Source organism: Choloepus didactylus, chromosome 3, assembly GCF_015220235.1.
Source record: "Choloepus didactylus isolate mChoDid1 chromosome 3, mChoDid1.pri, whole genome shotgun sequence".
NCBI lineage: Eukaryota > Metazoa > Chordata > Mammalia > Pilosa > Megalonychidae > Choloepus > Choloepus didactylus.
In genome coordinates this window covers 214,963,982-214,987,058 of record NC_051309.1, presented here as the reverse complement: position 1 = coordinate 214,987,058, position 23,077 = coordinate 214,963,982, and the positions used below count along the sequence as shown (strand labels likewise).

Genomic DNA, 23,077 nt, shown 5'->3' with positions numbered 1-23,077 from the left:
GCCGGGCTGGGAAGGGTTGGCGGAGGTCTCAAGGCCGCGCGCACCGAGTCGCCCGCCGGGCTTGGGCGGGGCGCGGGGGCAGGGCCGCCCCTCCCGGCTCCTTCCTCTCCTGCCGGGAGCTGGCGGCGGCCGAGGCGGCGGCGGGAGAGGGGAGAGGGGAGAGGGGAGCGGCGCGCGGAGCGCCGGGGCGGGGGCGGGAAGGCGGGGAGGGAGGCGGCGGGGAAGGGGAGAGGGCCGCCATGGAAGACAAGGCGTTCACCAAGGAGCTGGACCAGTGGGTCGAGCAGCTGAATGAGTGTAAACAGCTTAACGAGAACCAAGTGCGGACCCTGTGCGAAAAGGTAAGAGGCAGAGGAGCAGAAAGGGGGGCACTGGAGCGGGGGGGGGGGCGGTGCGGGCAGCGGCTGCCTCTCGCCATCCCTCCCCCGTCCTCTGCCCGGGGCCGGTGCTTTGAGCTGCCCTCGCCCGGCTCCTGAGCTTCCCCTCCGGGCCACCCCGGGCCCCCGGCCCGCGCTCGGATTTCTGGCCTAAGGGGTCCCGGGAGGATGGGCGGGAGAAACGTGGCACCCGGAATCCACGCCCTCAGTTAGGTGGGAGTCGCGTGCACTCGTCTAAGGAATTAATTTCTCTCCAGCATTTTACGCGTGGACGAGCGATAGCGGCGCTTTAGAATGCCGGGAAATTAAATCTAATACAGTCTCTCATTTCAAAATGCACCTAAAATTAACCTGGGTATTGCCATTATTAATAAACTTGCTAATGAAGATAGGCTTTTTCTCAGGCGAATGAGCCCTACAAAAATTCACTGAGTTGGAAAGGGACAAGCATTTGTTCTGTGTGATGGGTGGACTCAGTGTGATAGCAGAACTGTGGTTTTTAAAATAGTGGTTAACTTTGAAACAGAGGTGGCGACTGGCCTTCGCAGGTTATGTGGCTCTTGGAAGTAAAATGTTGAGTTTGAGAAGACAGCAGGTCTTAAATTTGGGAACACTGCTTGTTTGAAATGATAAATCGAGTATTGATTTTCTTGCAGGATAGCACTTTTCAGAAAGTTAGTTCCGTTTTTATTGTATTGTAAAGGTTTTTTCTTTTCTTTTCCAAAGAGTAATAAAACAGAGTGGTTAAACTGTGTACAGTCATTCTTGATTGTGTGATCTTAAGACAGCTTTCTGAACTCTGTCTCCATGTTTTCTTACCACCGGAATTATTTTAGTCTTTCCATCATAATTTCTTTTTTTTTTTACTTTTTATTTTGAAATCATTTCAGACTTATCGGGCAGTTACAGAAATAATACAAAACCTATACAGACAGTCCCAACATACCCCACTGCCAGATACTCAGATCCTTTTTTTTTTTTTAACATTTTGCCACATTTGCCATATCATCCTGTCTATCCATCTGTCTGTTTACCTGTCTGTTCCACCTTAATTACATTGAAGTCCAGAATTTTTCTCATTCATCTTTGACAATAGAGAACAAATAGTTTAATTTTCATATATTTTTATGTTAAAAGGCCCCATTTTAAGCCCATGATTTTTATATGCTTTAATGCTTTTTTAAAAAGGTGTAATCAATAAAATTTTATATTTTTGGAAGTTCTGAGGCCCCAAAAACGCACCAGAGAAGGAAAGATTTTGTAAATCTTACTAATAAAACACTTAAAATTATACAACTTAGTACAGAGGAGTAGTAGCTAGTATTAAGATAGTGTTTTTAAGCCATGTTTAGTGTTCTTTTTAGTAAGTATATTGTTGTCCAGGGCCTTTAAATATTAAATATTTGTTAACGCAGGAGAATTTATTTCTGTAAATAGAACTGCCAAATAAATGGTATTTTTCTCTTGTGAAACAAGCTGTTTACTTGTAGCATCAAGTAGACATTCAGTTTCCTTTTGTGATAACCTATAATTTCCTGAGTCTTAAAATTTACATTTTAAATAACATCTCTCTGAAAGTCACCTGTCAAATGAAATGCCCTGTTTTGAAATCAGCTGAGTCAGTTAACCCGACTGTGAACATTAGAGAGTCTTGAAGTTTTGGAAAAAGTTGGTAGTGTGAATCAGTTTTTCTGTATGATTTTCTAATAATTTTAAGAAATTTTGAGGAAAAAAGATGTGCTACTACTTTTTTTTTTTTTTTTTGGGCCTCGATCAGAAGGACTTGGGCCCCCCTATGTGCTACTACTTTGGAATAATTACATTTGTCTTAAGAATCACCTGAGGAAGTTTTCTGTATTTATCAAGAAGTACTATTTTTACCAGGTCCTAGTTAAATTGGACTACCAGTTCCTAGGCTGTTACAGGTAATTTGTTTATATTTTGTATTTATTTATATCTTACTCACTTTTCTCTTTGAATATCTGTATTTACCCACAAATCCTGATTTTTAAGTGAAGTTCTCCAACCAATTTATCTTTGTCCTCCACCCTCTTTCACAGATTTGTCAATGAAATGGAGATGTGTGATAGTATCCTTTCTCTACTCTTGAGCAATGCTTAGTTTTGCAACCCTCTTCTAGCAACTCTGGTGTACCTTTGTGACACATACATTCTATATTCTAATCTTTTCTCCCTGGTTCCGTTTTATATCCCTGTTCCTGTTCTTGATCCTGACAAATAACAGTGTTTGAAATGAGCTGTAGATTGATTGTGGTGATGAATGCACAACTATTTGATGATACTATGAACAAACTGATTGTAAACTTTGAAGGATTGTATGTTATGGGAATATATCTCAATAAAATTGCATATAAAAGCAAAATAAAATAAAATGAACCGTAGTAGCCTGAGTTCAGACCCTGGCTGCACAACTTGCTGACCGCCATACTCTTTGCACCTCTGATTTCTTATCTGTAAGACAGGGATAATAATATCACCTGTCTCCTGGATTGATTGTATTAAGTAAGATACTATCCTTGTAAATTCCTGACAGAAAACAAGCATTTAGTGAAAGTTAAATGAAGAAAAGCTATAAATAAAAATAGCCAGTTTATCTTGTTTTAGATATGTCACCTCATTTTCTTTTGGAAAGAGATGCAAAACAAATAGTTATGTTGATATTACTTCTTTGTGGTGAATGTATTTCCAAAGAGATATTATTTATAGGGCTATATTACCCTGAAAAATACACATTCTTATTGAGTGTTTCTAGTGGTCTCTGTTATTATCTGAGGTACAAAATACTGGGGTCAGGCAAATTTGTGAAGTGGCTCTAACTTGGCCTACTTTATGCCACACCTATCAGGTCAAGAATGGCAGAGGTATAGAAGAAATGTAAGAGAAATTCAAAAGGTCAAACCTGATTATAGAGATCATCTTTTTGTTAAATTCCTTATATCTAGATTTTAGCTTGTTGAATTTTGTTTTTATTTTAATAGCATGATTTTTTTTGGTACCTATTGGATATACTGCCCTATAGGTAGTTACATTATATGAAATTCTTACCACTATGTTAGTTACTAGTCTAACTCAGATTGCCTGATAACTGAAGGAGTCCACGGCAATCAAGACCAAAGTGGTGCTAGAAAAGGTCCTATTTTGGCAAAAATAAAATCCATCTTAATGCTAGTGAGAGAATAACTACAAAAATTACTGGTATGTCTGGTATGGTGTGTCTAGTTTCCAAGGTTAGTGTCTGCTAGAGAGAAATTGCTTAAAATAGTAAGGCTTTAAGGAGACTTACCTCTTAACACTAACTTAAATTAGAATACAGCTTTTGAAGCTAAGTCTGAATTTGACTCACTCTTATGTGAGAAATTGTTTCTGCAGTTCATTTTTTTTTTATTAAATTCAGTTTTATTGAAATACATTCACACACCATGCAATCATCCATGATATACAATCCACTGTCCACAGTATGATAACATAGTTATGCGTTCATCACCACAGTCTATCTCTGAACATTTTCCTTACATCAGAAAGAACCAGAACAAGAACAAAAAGTAAAAGTGAAAAAAAGAACACCCAAATCATCCCCCATCCCACCCCATTTGTCCTTTAGTTTTTATCCCCATTTTTCTACTCATCCATACACTAGATAAAGGGGATGTGATCCACAAGGTCTTCACAATCACACTGTCACCCCTTGTAATCTACATTATTATATAATTGTCTTCAGGAGTCCAGACTGCTGGGTTGGAGTTTGGTAGTTTCAGGTATTTACTTCTAGCTATTCCAATACATTAAAGCCTAAGAGGTGTTATCTGTATAGTGCATAAGAATGTCCACCAGAGTGACCTCTCGACTCCATTTGGAATCTCTCAGCCACTGACACTATTTCGTCTCATTTTGCATCCCCCTTTTGGTCAAGAAGATACTCTCAGTCCCACGATGCCGGGTCCACATTCATCCCTGGGAGTCATACTCTGCGTTGCCAGGGAGATTTACACCCCTGGGAGTCGGGTCCCACATAGGGGGGAGGGCAGCGAGTTCACCTGTCGAGATGGCTCAGTTAGAGAGAGAGAGGGCCACATCTGAGCAACAAAGAGGTACTCAGGGGGAGACTCTTAGGCACCATTACATACAACTTTAGACTCTCCTTTGTGGTAATGAGCTTCATAAGGGCAAGTCCCATGCTTCTGCAGTTCATTCTTGCAACAGCAGTATGCACAGTAATTTTAAAAGATAGTGCCTAGAGAGCCAGTCTGGTGCCAGTTCGGGATACTTTTGACAGGAACTATATTTAACTCTTGAGTCTCAAGCAGAGTAGAAGGGTTAGGCTCTTTGACCTGATAAACTTTATTTTGTAATTGAAGGACCTTGGTGATGATACTTTAGGTGGGGAGGGAAATTTAGACTGTTTGTATGCTGGCAGTTCTTTATTGTGATGATTCTAAAGTGCCTGTTCCTAAGTATTGAGGATTATGTAGGAATATAAATATGGAAGTTTTATATTGGACTAATGGATATGTTTCTGGACCCTGGCTTCAGTCTTGAAATAAGCAGAAATATGTTTAGGATATTTACTTATTTCATTCTTAATGTGAAATAGCATGCTTAAATTCATGAAAGCCAAAAACCATCCTAATGAAGATTATATCCTGGTAAACATGAGCTATTTTTGTGAGTTAAGAAAAATCTCTAGTATGCTTCCTCTGTGATAGTTGCAGCTAAAAAATAGGCTTCAAAAATAGTGGTGTTAACAGCCAAGTGACCTAACTGGCACTTTCATTTTAATTTCCCTTGAGCAAGGATTAGTACCAGCTTTGGCAGTCCCTGACATATTCTAAAATGGAATTATGTAGAAAGTATCTCTTTTTTTTTTTTTTTATTCTAACAACGAAGAATGACACGATTACAAGGGAAAATGAAGTCACTTCTACTGACTGAATAAATCATTTTCCATACTTCTGTAAGTCAGCCTTTGATGATAGTAAAGAAACAAAATCAAGCTAGACTGGCAAGAACTCTTGCTAATGACTAGAAAGACTTTTAAATCAGTTCGTTTCTCAGCTTTATAGATGGTGTGTAAAATCTATATACATAGATAAAAGGAAGCTATGTTATAAAATTTATTTTCACATGGAGTAGTTTTTTTTGCAGTGTGAGCCTTTTATTCTAATTTGAAGATCTTGCAGAAATTTTTGTTTCACTGTTTTTAGGACAAATGTTAGGAAGGACTCGGTGAGTGAAGTACTTTTTTGGTGAAAGGAAACCAAAATGCCAGAAATTAAATATAAAATTAATGCCCAAACAATTTATTTTCCTAAACTCTGACTTTTTTCTGAATAAATGTGTTTTAAGGTGAATGGTATTAAAGACCTAATGTACTGGTATATATGACAAATTTGAGTCTGTATTAGAGTAAATAGGAATTTTGAATTTTTTTAACTGATTTCTGTGCAATTTTTTCCTTTAAGTAAATATAATGAATCATACACTTAATCTCATCCTTTAAGTAACTTCCATGTTACTGTGAGAGAGAAATATTTTCTTCTATGCTAACTTAGTTTGCCAGGGCAACTGTAATAAAGTACCACAGACTGGTTGGATTGAACAACAGCAAGTTGTTGTCTCTCAGTTTTGGAGTCCTGAAGTCAAAAATCAAGGTATCAGCAGCCCATGCTTTCTCCGAAGTCTGTAGCATTCTTGTGGTGGCTTGCTGGCATCAGTCTGCCTCTGTCACATGGTGATCTTTCTCCTTTTGTCTCCTCCTGTTCCTTCTTTCATGTCCAAATTTCCTTTGCATATAAGGACTGCAATCAGAGAGAATTAAGGCCTACCATGATTCAATTTGGCCTCATCTCAAAAATATCTTCCAAGATCCCATTTACAAATGAATCCACACCCACAGGACAAGGGTTAGGACTTGAACATGTCTTTATGAGGGGCATGATTCAGTCAGGCACATTACCGTCCCTTTATTAGTGACCAAAAGCTGTCCAATACATTGTGCGTTCTTTTCAAATTTGAATTAATTCAGTAATCATATTAACCTTCCCTAGAAGGAGATCTGTGTATTGCAGATTGTTTCCTTTCTGGGGAATGGGAGAGCTCAAGCATATTATTTATGTCCTGGACAGGGAGCACTCAAAATTGGTATACTGTGATTTTTTTTTTCCTTTGGTTTAATACTAAAAGAGGCACTTGTTCCTGTGGAAAGTAGGGAAGAAAACATAGGAATGGTTCAATAAATGCCACCCCTATATATTTACACCATGCATTCAACAAATTTCAGTTATACTTTTCTATGTGCCAGACACCCTGTTCAAGGTGGTGAAGACTGCACTGTGAACAAGGGGGAGTGGGGGTTGTTTAGTAGGGTGGTCAGAGAAAGTCTCTCAGATTCTTCGTAGTGTGATTCAATTTAGTAATAAAAAAGATTTTTACTGTATTAAAAATTCTAGATGTCAAGAACTGTAATAAATGGAAAGTAATATCAAAATACATGGAGAAAACATGGGTAGATTTATCAGAATCATAGAGTGGGTATGTAATTTTTTCTGTGAGTTGTTTTGGCATATCATTTTTTATTTGTTTTGTTTTAACTTTGGAGCATTTTGTCTTTTTTTAATGGGTTCTGTAAAGTCTTTGAAAATTGAGAAAGCCGTTTGTCAATTTGGGAAATATTCTTTCTCAGTATGTTTTTTTGTGATTTTTGCTATACAAGTTTTAGCATTTCTCTGTAGTCAAAATTATCCATCTTTTCCATAAACTTTAAACATGCATAAGAATCACTCAGCAAGCAATTAAAAATTTCAGGTTCCTTGACTCCATCCCAGAGACTGACTGACTGTTTTGGGCCAGACCAAGAATCTGTATATGTAAAGAGTATTCCAGGTATGCTGATACAGAAATTCCAAGTTGCAGTTTGAGAAATGGTGCTTTATGGTAGTCTAAAATTCTGATAAATTTACTATATTGTCTTTCCTTTTCAAGAGTAGTTTGAACAGTGCTTGCCTTCTTATCATATAACGTGGTATAGGACATGATATTTTCTATGCTTCAATCAGTTGCCATACTCCTATTTAAGATTCTACTTGGAATGTCATGAACTATTTCTGAGAATTCCTCTGAGAATCTTTTTGCCAGTGTCACTTCCTCTGGGTCATGGCCATCCTTTTCATTACATTCACTTTCCTCTTGTATGTCTGTCCATTTGCTTTTATTAAATTCCTTTGGCCAGGGTCTCTTGAATGTTAGCAGGGTCACAGTTACCACAGTCAGCTATTTCTGCTATATGTTTGGTTGAAGTCATACATATATGTACGACTTTGATTTTTGTCATTGCCACTTTTCATTTCTTTGCTGCAATTGCGTCTTTGTTGGCCAAATCTTTTTCAAGTGTCTGTTTTTATAAAATTTCACATGTATTTGTTATTAGCAGACAAGGAGGCGACACAAACAACTACACCCTTTGCTGTCTGTGTTTCTATGTGTAAACTGAATCACAGATGCTCAATGATCAGTCACCAGTAGACGTTGAAACAAGTGACGTGACCTGTCATTGGTCTGATGTGCACGCTTTCATGATGCCCAGATCATGCATAGGTAGTGCTTTGTGGACTGGCAGCCAAGTTTGCTTTATGAAGTTACTCGCAGTCACTCTGCTGACTGAGATTTGAACCATGTTGTTGGGGGACTGATGTTATTTAATTGACTGAAATGCAGAAGCAAGTACAGGTAGAATCATGTACAGGTAGAGAATTGATAGGATAGAATCCAAATCCACTGGATGCTTTTTTTCTCCACAGGCTACAACAGTAAATTTCACATTTGGATTTGTTTGGTTTTTTATCTCATACATTTTTTAAAAATTGAGACATAATTCACATTCAACAAAACACCCTCTCAAAGTGTTTCAAAGTGCCCAAAAAGTTGGGTTCCCATCACCACTAATTCTAGAACATTTTTGTTACCCCAAAAAGAAACCCTGTGTCCATTAACAGTCACTCCCCAAAACTTTCTCAGCTCAGCCCGTGACAACCACTGATCTACTGTCGCCTGTATGGATTTGCCTGTTCTGGACATTGCATGTAAATGGAATCTTACAGTGTGTGGCCTTTTGTGTCTGGCATCCTTCACCTAGCACAGTTTCCAAAGTTCATCCATGTTGTAGCTGTATCAGGACTTCATTCCTTTTTATGACTGAGTAATAGTCTGTTGTATGGGTAAAGCACTCTCATTGTTTTTGTAACCAAGTTCTTACCATCTGGAATTTGTTTTGAAGCTTAAAAGTTAATTTTTCAGATTGAAAAACTATACATATGTGGTGTTTTTTTTTTTTTTTTTTTTTTTACATATGTGGCAGATTTTATTTTCCAAAGATGGTTGCAACAGTATCTCCCTTCTCACATCCTCTTCAACACTGTGAACTAGCTGCTCCTCCATTGAGAGATGGAGTCTGTGTCCCATCTTCTTGAATCTTGTGACTCACTTTTAAAAAAATTTTTAATTTTATTTTATTTAGATTGTTCACATACCATATAATTATCCAAAGATCCAAAGTGTACAATCACTTGCCCATGGTACCATCATACAGCTGTGCATCCATCACCACAATTTTTCAATTTTTAGAACATTTTCATTACTCCAGAAAAGAGATTAAGACAAAAAAAAAAAAAAAAGAAAACTCAACTCCTCCCATATCCCTAATCACTCCCCCTCCATTATTGACTCATAGTATTGGGTATAGTACATTTGTTACTGTTGATGAAAGAATGTTAAAATACTACTAACTGTAGTACATAGTTTGCAATGGGTATATTTTTTCCCCATATACCCTTCTATTACTAACTTCTGGTTGTAGTGTCATACATTTGTTCTAGTTTATGAAAGAGATTTCTAATATTTGTACAGTTAATCATGGACATTGTCCACCACAAGAGTCACTGTTTTATACAATCCCATCTTTTAACCTCCAGCTTTACTTCCGGTGACATATGTGACTCTAAGCCTCCCTTTCCATCACATTCACACACCATTCAGCACTGTTATTCTCACAATAATGTGCTACCATCACTTCTGTCCATTTCAAACACTTAAGTTCACCCTAGTTGAACTTTCTGCTCATAATAAGCAACCGCTCCCCATTCTTTAGCCTCATTCTATATCCTGATAACTTATATTTCATGTCTATGAGTTCACATATTATAATTAGTTCATATCAGTGAGACCATGCAATATCTGTTCTTATGTGTCTGACTTATCTCACTCAATACAGTGCCCTCAAGGTTTCTTCATCAACCCTTTGTTTTTTTAAGGGTGGTTTTATCCACCCACCATACATTCTGTCGTAAGTAAACATCGATGGTTCCCTGTATAGCCACGTATTTATGTATTCACCACCATCACCGCTATCTCTATGAGGACATCTCCATTTCTTCCACAAAGAGGGAAGAAGAGTCAAAGAAGGTAGAGAGACAAAAGAAAAAGAAAAAGGAAGAAAAAAAAACATGACAGCTAAAAAGGAAAAATAGAATTAAACTAAAGTAGAATAAAAGAGTCAGATAACATCACCAGTGCCAAGAGTCCCATATCCTTCCCTTATGTCCCACTCTTATAGGCATTTAGCTTTGGTATATTGCCTTTGTTACATTAAAGGAAGCACAATACAATGTTTCTGTTAACTGTAGTCTCTAGTTTGCATTGATTATATTTTTTCCCCAATACCACTCTATTTTTAACACCTTGCAAGGTTGACATTCATTTATTCTTCTTCGTGTAAAAATGTATTTGTACATTTTATCACAGTTTTTGAGTACTTTAGGTTTCAGTGAGTTATACAGTCCCAGTCTTTATCTTTCCTCTTTTGTTGTCCCAATGCTCCTAACCTTCTTCTTTCAACCATACAGTCATCTTTGTTTAGTGTACTTATATTGCTGTGCTACTATCACCAAAAATTGTGTTCCAAACCTCTCACTCCTGTCTTTTCCAATCTGTCTGTAGTGCTCCCTTTAGTATTTCCTAGTGCAGGTGTCTTGTGCACAAAGTCTTGTTGTCTGTTTGTCAGAGAATATTTTAAACTCTTGCTCATATTTGAAGGACAGTCTTGCCAGATGTAGGATTCTTGGTTGGTGGTTTTTCTCTTTCAGTATCTTAAATATATCACCCCACTTCCTTCTTGCCTCCATGGTTTCTACTGAGAAATCTGCACATAGTCTTATCAAGCCTCCTTTGTATGTGATGGATCACTTTTCTCTTGCTGCTTTCAGGATTCTCTCTTCATCTTTGATGTTTGATAATCTGATTATTAAGTGTCTTGGCATAGGCCTATTCAGATCTATTCTGTTTGGGGTACACTGCGCTTTTTATCTGTAATTTTATGTCTTTCATAAGAGATGGGAAATGTTCTTTGATTATTTCCTCTATTATTGCTTCTGCCCCTTTTCCCTTCTCTTCTTCTGCGACACTCATGACACGTACGTTCATGTGCTTCATGTTGTCATTCAGTTCCCTGAGACACTGATCATATTTTTCCATACTTTTCCCTATCTCTTCTTCTGTGTGTAGGATTTCAGGTGTCTTGTTCTCCAGTTCCTGAGTGTTTTCTTCTGCCCCTTGAGATCTCCTGTTGTATGTCTCCATTGTGTTTTTCATCTCTTGTGTTGTGCCTTTCATTTCCATAGATTCTGCCAGTTGTTTTTTCAAACTTTTGGTTTCTACCTTGTTTGCCCACTGTTTTCTTTATAGCCTTCATCTCTTTTTGCCATATCTTCCCTGAGCTCATTGATTTGGTTTTTTATTTGATTTAGCATATTTCATTGAAAGTCTTAATAGATTGTTTCATTAAAGTGAAACTATATCTCAGTGTATCTTGATTGAGGTGTAAGTTTATTCTTTTCACTGGGCCATACCTTCATTTTTCTTAGTGTAGATTATAGTTTTCTCTTGTCTAGGCATCTGGTTTCCTTGGTTACCCCAATCAGATTTCCCCAGACCAAAACAGGTTCAGATCTCAGAATGGGTTTATATTCAGTTTGAAGTCTCCCTGTGGGTATGTCTTTTAGGGATTGACAGTCTTTCCTGTGAGGCCTCTAGCCACTGTGCTTTTCCTAACCTGCCCAGCAGGTGATGCCTGTCAGCCCTTAGCTCCAGACTGATGTAAGGAGGTTTGGCCCCTTTAGTTTCTGTTTTGGCTGTTTTCCCCTAGGCCCTGGGGTCTGGTTCTGAAGAGAAGGTGGGTAGTAGGGCTAGGCCCTACCTCCTTCCTCTCAGGGAAGATACACACCCTAGGGATTTATCATCTTCCTTTGAATAGCTCCTTTTGAATCTCTAACCCTGTTATCTCTACCACTGTCTGGGTCAGAGCACTACAAGCTGATAATGGCTGAGGCTCTCTCCACTGAGCCACCCAGGTTGAGAGAGAGAAAAAGGTACAGAAAGTCCCCTTTTAGAGCCAGTCTGTGGCCCCCCAGTTTTCACCCATCAGCCAAAGGTAACACCTGGTCTTCTGGGGTCCCCCTCCCAGGGGAGAGGAGTCCTCTAGCTCTGTAAGGTCAGTAGTCACCAAAAGCCTCTGTCTGCTTGTTGGGGGGTTTGTATTCAGCAGTCCACATTTGCTAATTAAAACCTCAGCTGGAGCTGGGCTAAGCTATATTCACTTGCTCAGAGAGTGCTGCTTTCTACCACAGCGAGGTTTTGCAGCTCAGCCTGCCATGGTGGGAGGGGCTCCCAGCGCAGTTCCGCAGTTTCTACTTACAGATTCTATGCTGCGATCTCAGCCATTCCGCCCAGTCCTGGTTGGTGTACAATGTGTGGACAGACATGGTTGTCCCCCAGCAGTTATTCCAGATTATTTACTAGTTGTTCCTAGTTGTTCACTAGTTGCTCCAGGGGACTAACTAGATTCCACTCCTCTCTATGCTGCCATTTTCCCCCTCTCTCCACGTATGTGTTTTTAAAAGTTTCGAGCCCCTCAAAAATGTAGGAAAGAAAACAAAAGCTCTCCATTCTTGCACCCTTCCCTTCCCCATCCTCTGTATATAGTTACTTCTAGGCTTTGTTCTCTATGTGCAAAAAAACGTCTACAGGGAAGGGGCTGGTTGTGCTGTGTTGTTATTAAAATGGGATCATAGGTAAAACATCCTAAAACTTTTTTCACTTGAAATACATCCTGGCCAATTTTTTTAAATTTCAGTAGTATAGATTTATTTTTACTTGTGTTTCTAGAGTTTGATAATACTTGGATACATATACTTTACTGTTGTTAACATGAAAGGAGATGTTCAGTACCTTGAATTTAAAAAAATATCAACTGTCATTTATGGAAGAATCTTTTAACTAGGTGGATAGGCACCCTGTTTCCTTAACCTAGCCTGGATAAAACTGCATTTAATCTCATCTATCTCAGCAGTCAGTCTATCCTATGGCTTCCTTTACATGAGTTTGCCTAGAGAAATAGCCTGAAAGGTCTTATCGCAGATCATTTGTATGTAGAGGGGAAAGAACACAATTTTTCAGATACCAAATACAGTAGCTTCTTGTTAATATGGCTCTGGTAGTGGCACCAGCACAGGAATAAAGTCACCTTGTAGGGGTTGTGAGACAGTTGAGTGTATTTACATACTCTGCATTCCTTAAAAAAAGGTAAAGGAGAAAATAAAGGATTTTGCTGTAATAAATCATAGCTGAATCCTGAGTCCTAGCAAATCACTGAACCTTGGGGAGATCTTGGGAAACTGACACACAAAGTCAATATGTTCTTTTACAGTGAATTCTAAATGGCAAGTGAACTGATCACTTAATTCTGCCATCTAGTACGTGTTTCCCGGAAGGCAAACCAAATAACCATAATATCACTTGGTGAGACAGGAATCTGAACAAAGGGTGTTAGTTATAAATCAAGTGTTTAAAACCATCAGTTGATCTCTACAGTGAAGATAAAATATTGGGGCGCAGGGGTTTCCATTGGCCTGACAAAGTACCCCCTGCTATGTTTATCTTACTATATAGATAAAAGCTAAGGATTGATTATTGTGAAGCACACATATGCACACAATAAACACGTATTCTGTATCATGCATCTTAACCTATGTAGTTTTGTGGAACCTGTGTTAGGTTAAGATAACCATGTATCTTTCAAAGAGCAATTGAATTGGATATTTACATTTTAGTGCCTCTTAAATTTCTACATTTAAAGTAAAGCAATAAATAGTGTATATGAATCAGATTTGCTTTTTAGAGTTTGGACTATAAGCTGAGCATTGATTTTTTTTTTTTTTTTTTTTAATGATAATAAATGGAAGACACCAGCTCCAAATGAATTTTTTGAATTTGTGCTGTTCAATTTGATTTTTTTGTCTAGACAATATCAGGATGTTGTCTTATGGAAAAATTTGGTTTCTGCTAAGATTGTTCTTTTGTCTGCGATCTAAAGACATTTCCGAACCATAGTTTTCTCATTTATCAGACTGCCGCCCCCACCTCACCCCCAGGAGATAACCCCTAAAATTCCTTTCAGTTGTAATTGGAATTGCACTCTGTAGAGACTCTACCCTTGTTCTAGTCACAGTCCAGTGATTTGTTGGGGTGTGGGGCATGTGTCTCAGCTGTGAAACAAGATGCACAGGAGTGGGTGAGTGAGACTTCTGGGAAGCTTTGTTAAAAGCGCAGACTAGGCCAGCATGTGCCCTTTGGCCTTTTTTTTTTGCCCCTTCTGACTTCTGGCTAGGACACAAGATGCAGTACCGTCAGGTGCACCACCATTCTGTGACCATGAGATGACAGTTCTGTTTACCAGGGATGACAGGAGGTGGGTGGAAATAGCCTGCTGCCCTGATGGCCCCCAAGAAGCTGCATAGCTGCTTGTTATGTGAGAAAAATAAACTCATCGTTTAGGCCCTTCCCCACCCCAAAAAAAGATACCATTAAAGTGATGATAATAATAAAGTAAGGTTTCTTTGCCATACAGTTTAAAATTGACCAAGAAAATTGGAGTTTAGAGAAGAATAAATAGCTATTTCCAGATTATAAGGGGATAATCTAAATTTGTCACTTTAGAATTATAGACTCCTAGATATCTGGCCTAAGTGAAGAATCTTGACGGCCGTCTCAGGTTATATAGGTCTTAGAACTGGAAAGAGAACCCACATTTTCTGGAAGACTTCTTCTCATTCTAAGTATCGGCAAGGAGAAAAGAAATATGGGCTGTGTTCATAGTTCTTGGGACGTGTACCAGGCTAATTTAAGCAGAAAAGGCATTTGTTGGAAAAATATTTGATACCTCAGAATCTAAAGGAAGCTGGAAAACTGAGCTTGGATAATTTTGCAGGAATCCAGGGATATTAGAGCCTCAGTCAAACATCCTACCTTAGGAATGTTTGCAGAGAGGCCTCTATTGGAATGGAACTGTCATTGTCCCTGCTGTTTGCTGTCAGTTTAAGTTAACAGTCCTGACCAGGTACATCCACTGGGCATTGAGGTATCTTTGCCTGTGATTCCTACAGTGTGTTTACAAAGTCTCATAATTTTGCTTTGTATTTTCTAAAATCAGTTCTTTGGATTAGTATAATAGGCAAATCAATAGTCACTAGAAACAAGTGGTGTCAGTGGGGTGCATGTCTTTGTAGAAATATGAACCCATTCACCCTTTACGTGGTATTTTTCTTCCATTTTATATGTAGGTCAACAGACCAGATAAATTAGTATAGAAATTTTCAAGGTTTTTTGGTCTCATGACCCCATTATACTCTTAAAACTTACTGAGGACTGCGAAGAGCTTTTGTTGGTGTGGGTTATATCTACTGATGTTTGCTGTATTAGAATTTTAAAAATATTTATTCAAAAACAAAACAAAAATGTTTATTGATTTTTTAAAAATAACAATAGTATTTTAGAGTAGATTGGAGATTACCCAGGGGGCTAGGGGAAGTGTGGAGTTATTATTTAATGGGCACCGTGTTTCTGTTTGGGGTGATGAAAAATTTTTGTTAATGGATGAATACAATGGTAGTACTACATTGTGAATGTAATTAATGCCACTGAATTGTAAACATAAAAATGGTTAAAATAGCAGATTGTATGTTTTATATATATTGTTACAACAAAAGCTTTAAAAAGAACAGTAGTTAATCTGTTGCATGGGAACATTTTTTATGAAAAACCTGTCTTCAAAAAAATTACTGACAGTAGCAACTTTGTTTTACATTTTTGTAAATCCGTTTAATATCTAGCTTAATAGAAGATACCTGGATTCCCATTGGTGTTTCTGTAAGCAATCATCTGTTTTGTTTCTGGCCTCACAGAGATACATAATTGGAAAAGGGAGGACTTTATGGACAGCTCCACTCCCAATGTCATTTTACCATACTGAACTTTGAGAACTACCACATTAATTCACATCTGCATTGCAGTTCTGACACGTAACTACCCAGAGTTTGTGCAGCTGTCACAGGTTAAGGGCAAATCCTCCACAAAACTGCCCGCAGTACAATTTATATTAGGGTTTACTGTTTATGTTAGGGTTCACTGTTTTGTGCAGCCTTATGCTTGGTTTTTTTTTTTTTAATTTTTATTCTAGTAACATATAAATTCCCATTTACCACATTCAAATATATAAATCAGTGGTGTCCTTTATATTCACAATGTTTTGCTACCATCACCAACCATCCATTACCAAAACTTCTCCATCACCTCCAAAACAGAAACTCTGTACCAATTAAGTATTAACTTCCCATTCCCTACCCCAATCATGGCCTCTGGTAACCTGTATTCTTGTTTCTGACTATGAATTTTACTTATTCTAATTACTTCATATCAGTGAGATCATCCAATATTTGTCCTTCTGTGTCTAGCTTATTTTATTCAACATGATGTCTTTATGTTTCCTCCATGTTGTCAGATGTATCAGAACTTCATTTCCATTGTATATACCACATTTTATTTATCCAGTCACCTGTTGATGGGCACCTGGGTCCCTTTCATCTTTTTAGCAGTTGTGAATAATGCCGCTGTGAACATTGGTGTGCAAATATCTGTTCAGGTTCCTGCCTTCAGTTATTTGGGGCATATACCTGAAAGTAGGTCATATGGTAATTCTGTACTTAGCTTTCTGAGGAACTGCCAAACTGTCTTCCACAGCAGCTGTACCATTTTACAACAGTGAATGAGTGTTCCTATTTATTCTAGATATTAGACCCTTATCAGATGTGTGGTTTCCAAATATTTTCTCCCATTCTGTAGGTTGTCTTTTCACTTTGTTGATTATGTCCTTTGCCCAGAAGTTTTTAATTTGATGAAGTCTAATTTATCTCCTTTTTTTTCTTTTATTCATGCTTTTGGTGTAATGTCTAAGAATCCATTGCCCAATACAATGTCATAAAGGTTTACGCCTATGTTTTCTTCTAAGCATTTTATGGTTTTAGCTATTGTATTTAGGTCATTGATCCATTTTGAGTTAATTTTTGTAAATAGTGAGAGGTTGGAGTCCAGCTTCATTCTTATGTGGAATTCCAGTTGTCCCAGCCCCATTTGTTGAAGAGACTATTCTTTCCCCATTGGATGGAAAGAAATACTTCTTAAAATCTCAGCATATTATTGGCTATAAATTACCTTGAATTACAGTCAAAGCAACAAGGACAAAAAAAAGACTTTAATAGACAGTTAAGAAACTTGATTGAAAAACAAAGGAAATCTAAATAAATGATAACCAGTACCATAGTCATCAATGGAAATACTTGGTATCTTAAAGATGTCCATTTGTTCCAAATTAATCTGCAAATGCAATGCAATTTCAATTCCAATTCCAATGGGATTTTTATAGGACTTAAGGTCGTTCTGAAATTCGTAGAGAAGGCTTAACTAAAGGGTCAAAATTAACCAGGATAGTTTTGGGAAAAAAGGAATAAACAAGGGATCTCCACTTCCTAGTTATTATGATTTTTTATGGTAATTAAATCAGTCTATTATTGCCAATGTTAGATAGACCAATGAGAACAAGGATAAAAGTACCAAGGAGGCAAGGTGAACAAAAAAGAAAAATAATGAAAACCAAAGTTCCTTCCATGGAAAGTTGACCCCCATATATTTCCAGATTCTGCCAGCAGCCTTTAGCACTTGCTCATGAAGCCAGATCAGAGTCCTCATGTGACATTCCATCCTTTTCTGGAGGTGGAGGTCACCTCAGCATAGCACAGAGCAAGGACCAGGCAGGCACAGGACTTCAGCTTGGACTCCGACTCAGCCCAGGTGTCTCTGCACCATCATTGGTGTCCTCAGTGCCTCAGAAGACAGGCAGCACCTTCAGAAAAAGGAAGTGAAGGGGATCTGTGAGGGTATACAGGGTTTGTGGTCAATGCAAATAAATCCAGAAACAGACTCGGGTATTTACGAAAGCTTGGCAAAACTAGTATTAACAAGTTAGTGAGGAAATTATGCTGGGTACTTGGCTAACCATGACTCTATGGCAAGTTGATAGAGTAGTACGTTTACTTTTTATCATATCTGTTCTTACTACTTCAGAGACCTTTTTAATTTTTTTCCTGGTTCTGGCTCTTTTTCTTGTTAGGAAAGTTTCCCAATATATGAGATATTAAAGAACTAGAATTTAGTTTGTGCATTTCATTTATCCATGTTCATACATAAATTCTGTACTTTAGGCCTCCTAATGGCTTATTCTAACTTAACTCTAAGTACAAAAGTTGGAATAAAGGAGTTGAAAGTTGGCCTGTGAATTTGTGTAAGAATGTGTGCTTATATAAAAGAATTTAAATAATTAATTTTTGACTTTTTACAAACAGATTTGAGGTAATTCCCATATCATATCATTCACCCATTTAAATTGTACAATTCAGTGGCTTTTCATATATTCACAAAATTGTGCATCCTTCACCATAATTTTAGAACATTATTACCCCTAAAATAAACCCTGCACACCTTATCCTTCACTCCCCAACCGCCCCCACCCCCTGACCCCTGATCCTATGCAACCACTAATCCTGTAGATTTGCCTCTTTTAGGCATTTCATATAAATGAAATCATATAAAATATGGTCATTTGTGACTGCCTTATAATGTTTTCAGGGTTGTAGATGTTTTGGTACTTTATTTTTATTGCTAATAATACTCCATTGTGTGGATATACTACATTTTATTTATCAGTTCATCAGTTGATGAACATTTGGGTTGTTTCTACTTTGGGCTATTATGAATAATGTTCCTTTGAACATTTGTGTACATGTTTTTGTGTGGGCATAAGTTTTCATTTCTCTTAGCTTTATACCTAGGAGTGGAATTGCTGGATCATATGGTATCTCTAATAATCTTTTGAGGAATTGCCAGACTTTTCCATGGCACTTGCACCATTTTATATTCCCACCAGCTGTGTATGAGGGCTCCAGTTTCTCCACATCCTCACCAACACTGGTTATTATCTGTTTTTTTTTTTTTTGATGATAGCCATACTAGTGTGTGTAAAGTGATTTCTCAGTGGTTTTATTTTATGCTTTTATAAAACACATTTCAAGTGTTCTTTTTTCCCTCAGATATTTATTTTAATAAACTAGAAATGATGATTTTAAATTTGTAGTAGTTTGCCATAGAATAATCTTATTTTAATTGTTGATTTCATTTTTCTAACAGGCTAAGGAAATTTTAACAAAAGAATCAAATGTGCAAGAGGTTCGTTGTCCGGTTACCGTCTGTGGAGATGTTCATGGTCAATTCCATGATCTTATGGAACTCTTTAGAATTGGTGGGAAATCACCAGACACAAACTATCTATTCATGGGTGACTATGTTGACAGAGGTTATTATTCCGTGGAGACTGTGACTCTTCTTGTGGCATTAAAGGTATGATTAGTGGAATTTTATTTTCTTTCTTTTAAGCATTAAACCAGTTAAAAGGTCTAATAGCAGTATTGCATTCTCTTCTTTTTTGTATTACGGTTCATTCAGTTTATACCTCCTTAACATAATCGTTGGCTTTACATTAAAAAGAAAAGATGATGATTCATTAAACCTCTCCTGTCTCCTTCTGGCATACATAGCTGAAGCCTTGGAATCATATTGACTTAGTCACTATTCTGGTTTGCTAATGCTGCCATTATGCAAAACACCAGAAATGGATTGGCTTTTATAAAGGGGGTTTATTTGGTTACAAATTTACAGTCCTAAGGCCACAAAAGTGTCCAAACTAAGGCGTTAACAAGATATCTTCACTGAAGAATGGTCGACAGTGTCCAGAACAACTCTGTCAGCAGGGAAGGCACGTGGCTGGTGTCTGCACTTCTCCAGGGTAATCTCTGGGTTTCATCTCTTAACTTAGCCTCTCTAAACATCCTTCTGTCCAGAACTACCAAGCATCTCTAAGCATCAGCTGCTCTTGGGGTGTTTTTTCCTCTCTTAGCTTCTCTAAGCAAACTTGGGGCTAGCATCTCAAAATGTCCGCAGGCAACTCTGTTGGCTTCGAAGCATCTAACGTCAGTGTGTCCTGGCTTAGCATATCCCAGGGCATTTTCCTTTTCCTTTTCTCTGTGAGAGCTCCCTTTAAAGGACCCCAGTAAACCAATCGACCCGTCCTGAATGGGTGGAGTCAAATCTCCATAGAAACATTTAAGAGGTCACACCCTAATCAAAAAAGATTAATAACTCTGCCCCCACAAGATTGCATTAAAGAATATGGCTTTTTCTGGGGGGCATAATATATACAAACTGGCAGAGTCACCTATTCCTCATATTCGGTCAATAACAAGTCTGTTTTTTTTTTTTTTTGAATTTTTGCTTTGAAATGTTTCTACTCCTGCATCTGTTTTTGCTGTCTCTACAAAATCCACATTCTCATCACTTCATGCTTCAATTATGGTAATAATGTGGTAACTAATACTTCTGCCTCTAAGATCTGAGCCCCTCAAATCTACCTTGTATATGCAGTCAGATTTAATCTCTCTTATATGATACTTTCATCTAATTGCTTCCTTACTCTTTAGTAATTCCGTGTCACCTACAGAATCAGGCTCAAACTCCTAGCTTAATGTTGGGCACATGGATGCTTAGTAAATCTGTTTGAATTGAAGTATGCTTTTGTGCTTCTTAGTTGATTTACAGAATCTGATTCTTTTTCACACTTCTTAACAGACACATTTCTTACTAAATATTATACTCTAAGGTATTTCTGTATATTTTGTCATGGAAAGGAGCTTACTAATAATATATTTGAAATCTGGCCCAGATTTGGCAAGGGCCTGTTTGGTATTTATCTTGGCAATTACAGTCTTCCTTTGGGAAATAAAGATCAAAAAGGAAGGAAGAAGCCGGACTATGGAGGACTTTGTCTCAGGTCCCAGCCTCTGATCGCCAGAATCCATTCTGCAGTAGTAAGTCTTTGTGTTCTGAAAAGATGTAGGAGACTGGTGCTAGTTTGCAAATGAAGATGATGATAGAAACAGAATCAAGTTTGTTACAGTAACCAGGTGTCAGTTAATAAGGACTCCAGTGAGGGTAGACAATGATAAAGAACAACTATAAAAATACTTCAAAGGTTAACAGTTACAACCTGGGTGACCTGAGCGCATGAATGAGAAAGTTATAAACATTTAATATTTTAGTGGACAAAAGAGCCATTTAAAGAAACGGGTCAGAGATTAATTTGCTTAACATTATGCTAGCAACAATAGGATTGTATTAGGGACTTCTTTTGCTTTTCTTCCAGGTGCGTTATCCAGAACGCATTACAATATTGAGAGGAAACCATGAAAGCCGACAAATTACCCAAGTATATGGCTTTTATGATGAATGTCTACGAAAGTATGGAAATGCCAATGTTTGGAAATATTTCACAGATCTGTTTGATTATCTTCCACTTACAGCTTTAGTAGATGGACAGGTGTGTATGTGTGTGTGCTTACATTTTGGGAGGGAGGGTTAAAAGTAGGAAAAGATTTTCTATTAGTAATTTAGAGTGTACCTTTATATGATGTGTTTCTGTATCTCCTTGGCCTTTTCTGCTTCTTCCCTTAATACCCAAGTATAAGTTTTATATATATTTAGACCAGCTTATTTTCCTGTTGTTCTGAGATACATGTGTAAATCTTGTTACCAAAGAATATACCATTGTGTTTTTTTTTTTTAATTAGAGGTAAATATTGCAAATAAGACCCTGGTGTGTATACTACTAGTAAAGCAAAGCTGCTTTTTATAACCATCTCCACTTATATGCATAGTATCTGCTGGTTATCATTAATAACTAACTTTTCATTCCATTTTCATGGTAATAGCAAGCAATTATGTTGCATATTATATTGTCTTCACTAAGAAGTAAATGCTTTGTTTCCAACTGTAACAGGCATTGCAATCATAGTATAAAATATTCAAAAAGATAAGAAAAAAATGTGCAAATTTCCTGCAATGCTAGTTTCTAGATGTTATCACTGTTAATACGAACTTATTTAAATTAAATATAAAACATAAGATGTAACTTAAAATCCTTCAATTATAAAAGCCTGGAATTGTTAAGGATGTAGTAAATTCTCTCATGGACTCCTGGTGGGAATATATGACATTTTTGGGTAATCTTGACAGTCTACATGTTCCCATTTTTTAATACTGCAATAATTTACTTAAAAGGACACTGTTTTGCCTAGACTTGCTAAAATGAAAGAAAACAATGTGAATTTAAAGGGTGTTAAATTTTCAATTAAGGTTGCTTCCAGTTTTTTAAAGAATAGATTAATATTAACATAAAAATTAATGAATATGATTTTAGAAGAGTGGTTTATCAGTGTTGATGGTATATGTAGTTTTTAAAGTGGGTTTATAATTACAGTTTTATTTATTTGATGTTTACAAGTTAAATTATTTCTCTTTGCTCTGCTCCTCTAAACTCTTACCTTCTATGGACCATTAATCTTTCCTTTCATAGTACTTTTAAGCAAAAACAGCCAATAGACACACCATTGGGGATAGATTATTGTTCATTAGGAAGCTTTACCTCAGAAGTCAAATGGATACAAAATAAATATATTAGGGATTGGATCAGTGTGACAGACTTACTTAGATATAGACAGTGATAGCATTTGGTACTCAGCAAACAAAAACCAGGTAATCTTTCTTTATAGGTATTTTATATATATTTATACAGTATTTATACATGTGTGTGGGGCATACTATTTTATGTGTTGTATATACACAAATATTTTTACTAGAAATTATATAGGAGAAAAATGTATTTGCTTGGGAACTTTTAGTTTTCTAAAAACTTTAAGAAAAAGTTAAGAATCCAGATGATTTCTAAATGACAGACCAAAACTTTTGGATGTAAACAGGGTAAAATGCAAGGAAATAGTTTTATATATATTTTTTAGAAAAAGTGGGAGCTTTTATTTTCCAAAGACAGCCACAACATCATCTCCCATCCCGCACCCTCTTCTCATCGTGTAACTTTGTCACTCTCCCTTTGAGAGATGGGTCTCCCATCCCGCACCCTCTTCTCATCGTGTAACTTTGTCACTCTCCCTTTGAGAGATGGGTCTGTGTTCCTGCCCCTGAATCTGGTGGTCTTTTAACTTTGGTTAAAGTAATGCTATGTGACTTCTGAGGCCAGACCACAAAACACATACAGCTTTTGCCTGGTTGTCATGGGACCATGATTGTTCGAACTCAGGCACCATGTCGTGAGAGGAGCGAGACTCCCACCATCTTGAAAGG

The 23,077-nt window shown here is 37.4% G+C and overlaps 1 protein-coding gene across 2 annotated transcripts in view; it reads left to right on the top strand.

Annotated features, from left to right (window-relative positions):
* Window positions 1-208: 208 nt before the first annotated feature.
* The window catches only part of PPP2CB (protein phosphatase 2 catalytic subunit beta), a 39,889-nt gene continuing 17,020 nt past the window's right edge, over window positions 209-23,077 (top strand). Inside the window, exons 1-3 of one of the 2 annotated variants that reach the window (XM_037831302.1) lie at window positions 209-341; window positions 19,016-19,225; window positions 21,084-21,257. In XM_037831302.1, the coding sequence (XP_037687230.1) occupies window positions 240-341; window positions 19,016-19,225; window positions 21,084-21,257 (486 nt within the window). In that variant the 5' untranslated portion in view covers window positions 209-239. The remainder of the gene's footprint in view (window positions 342-19,015; window positions 19,226-21,083; window positions 21,258-23,077) is intronic. The other variant, XM_037831303.1, reaches the window with a different exon arrangement.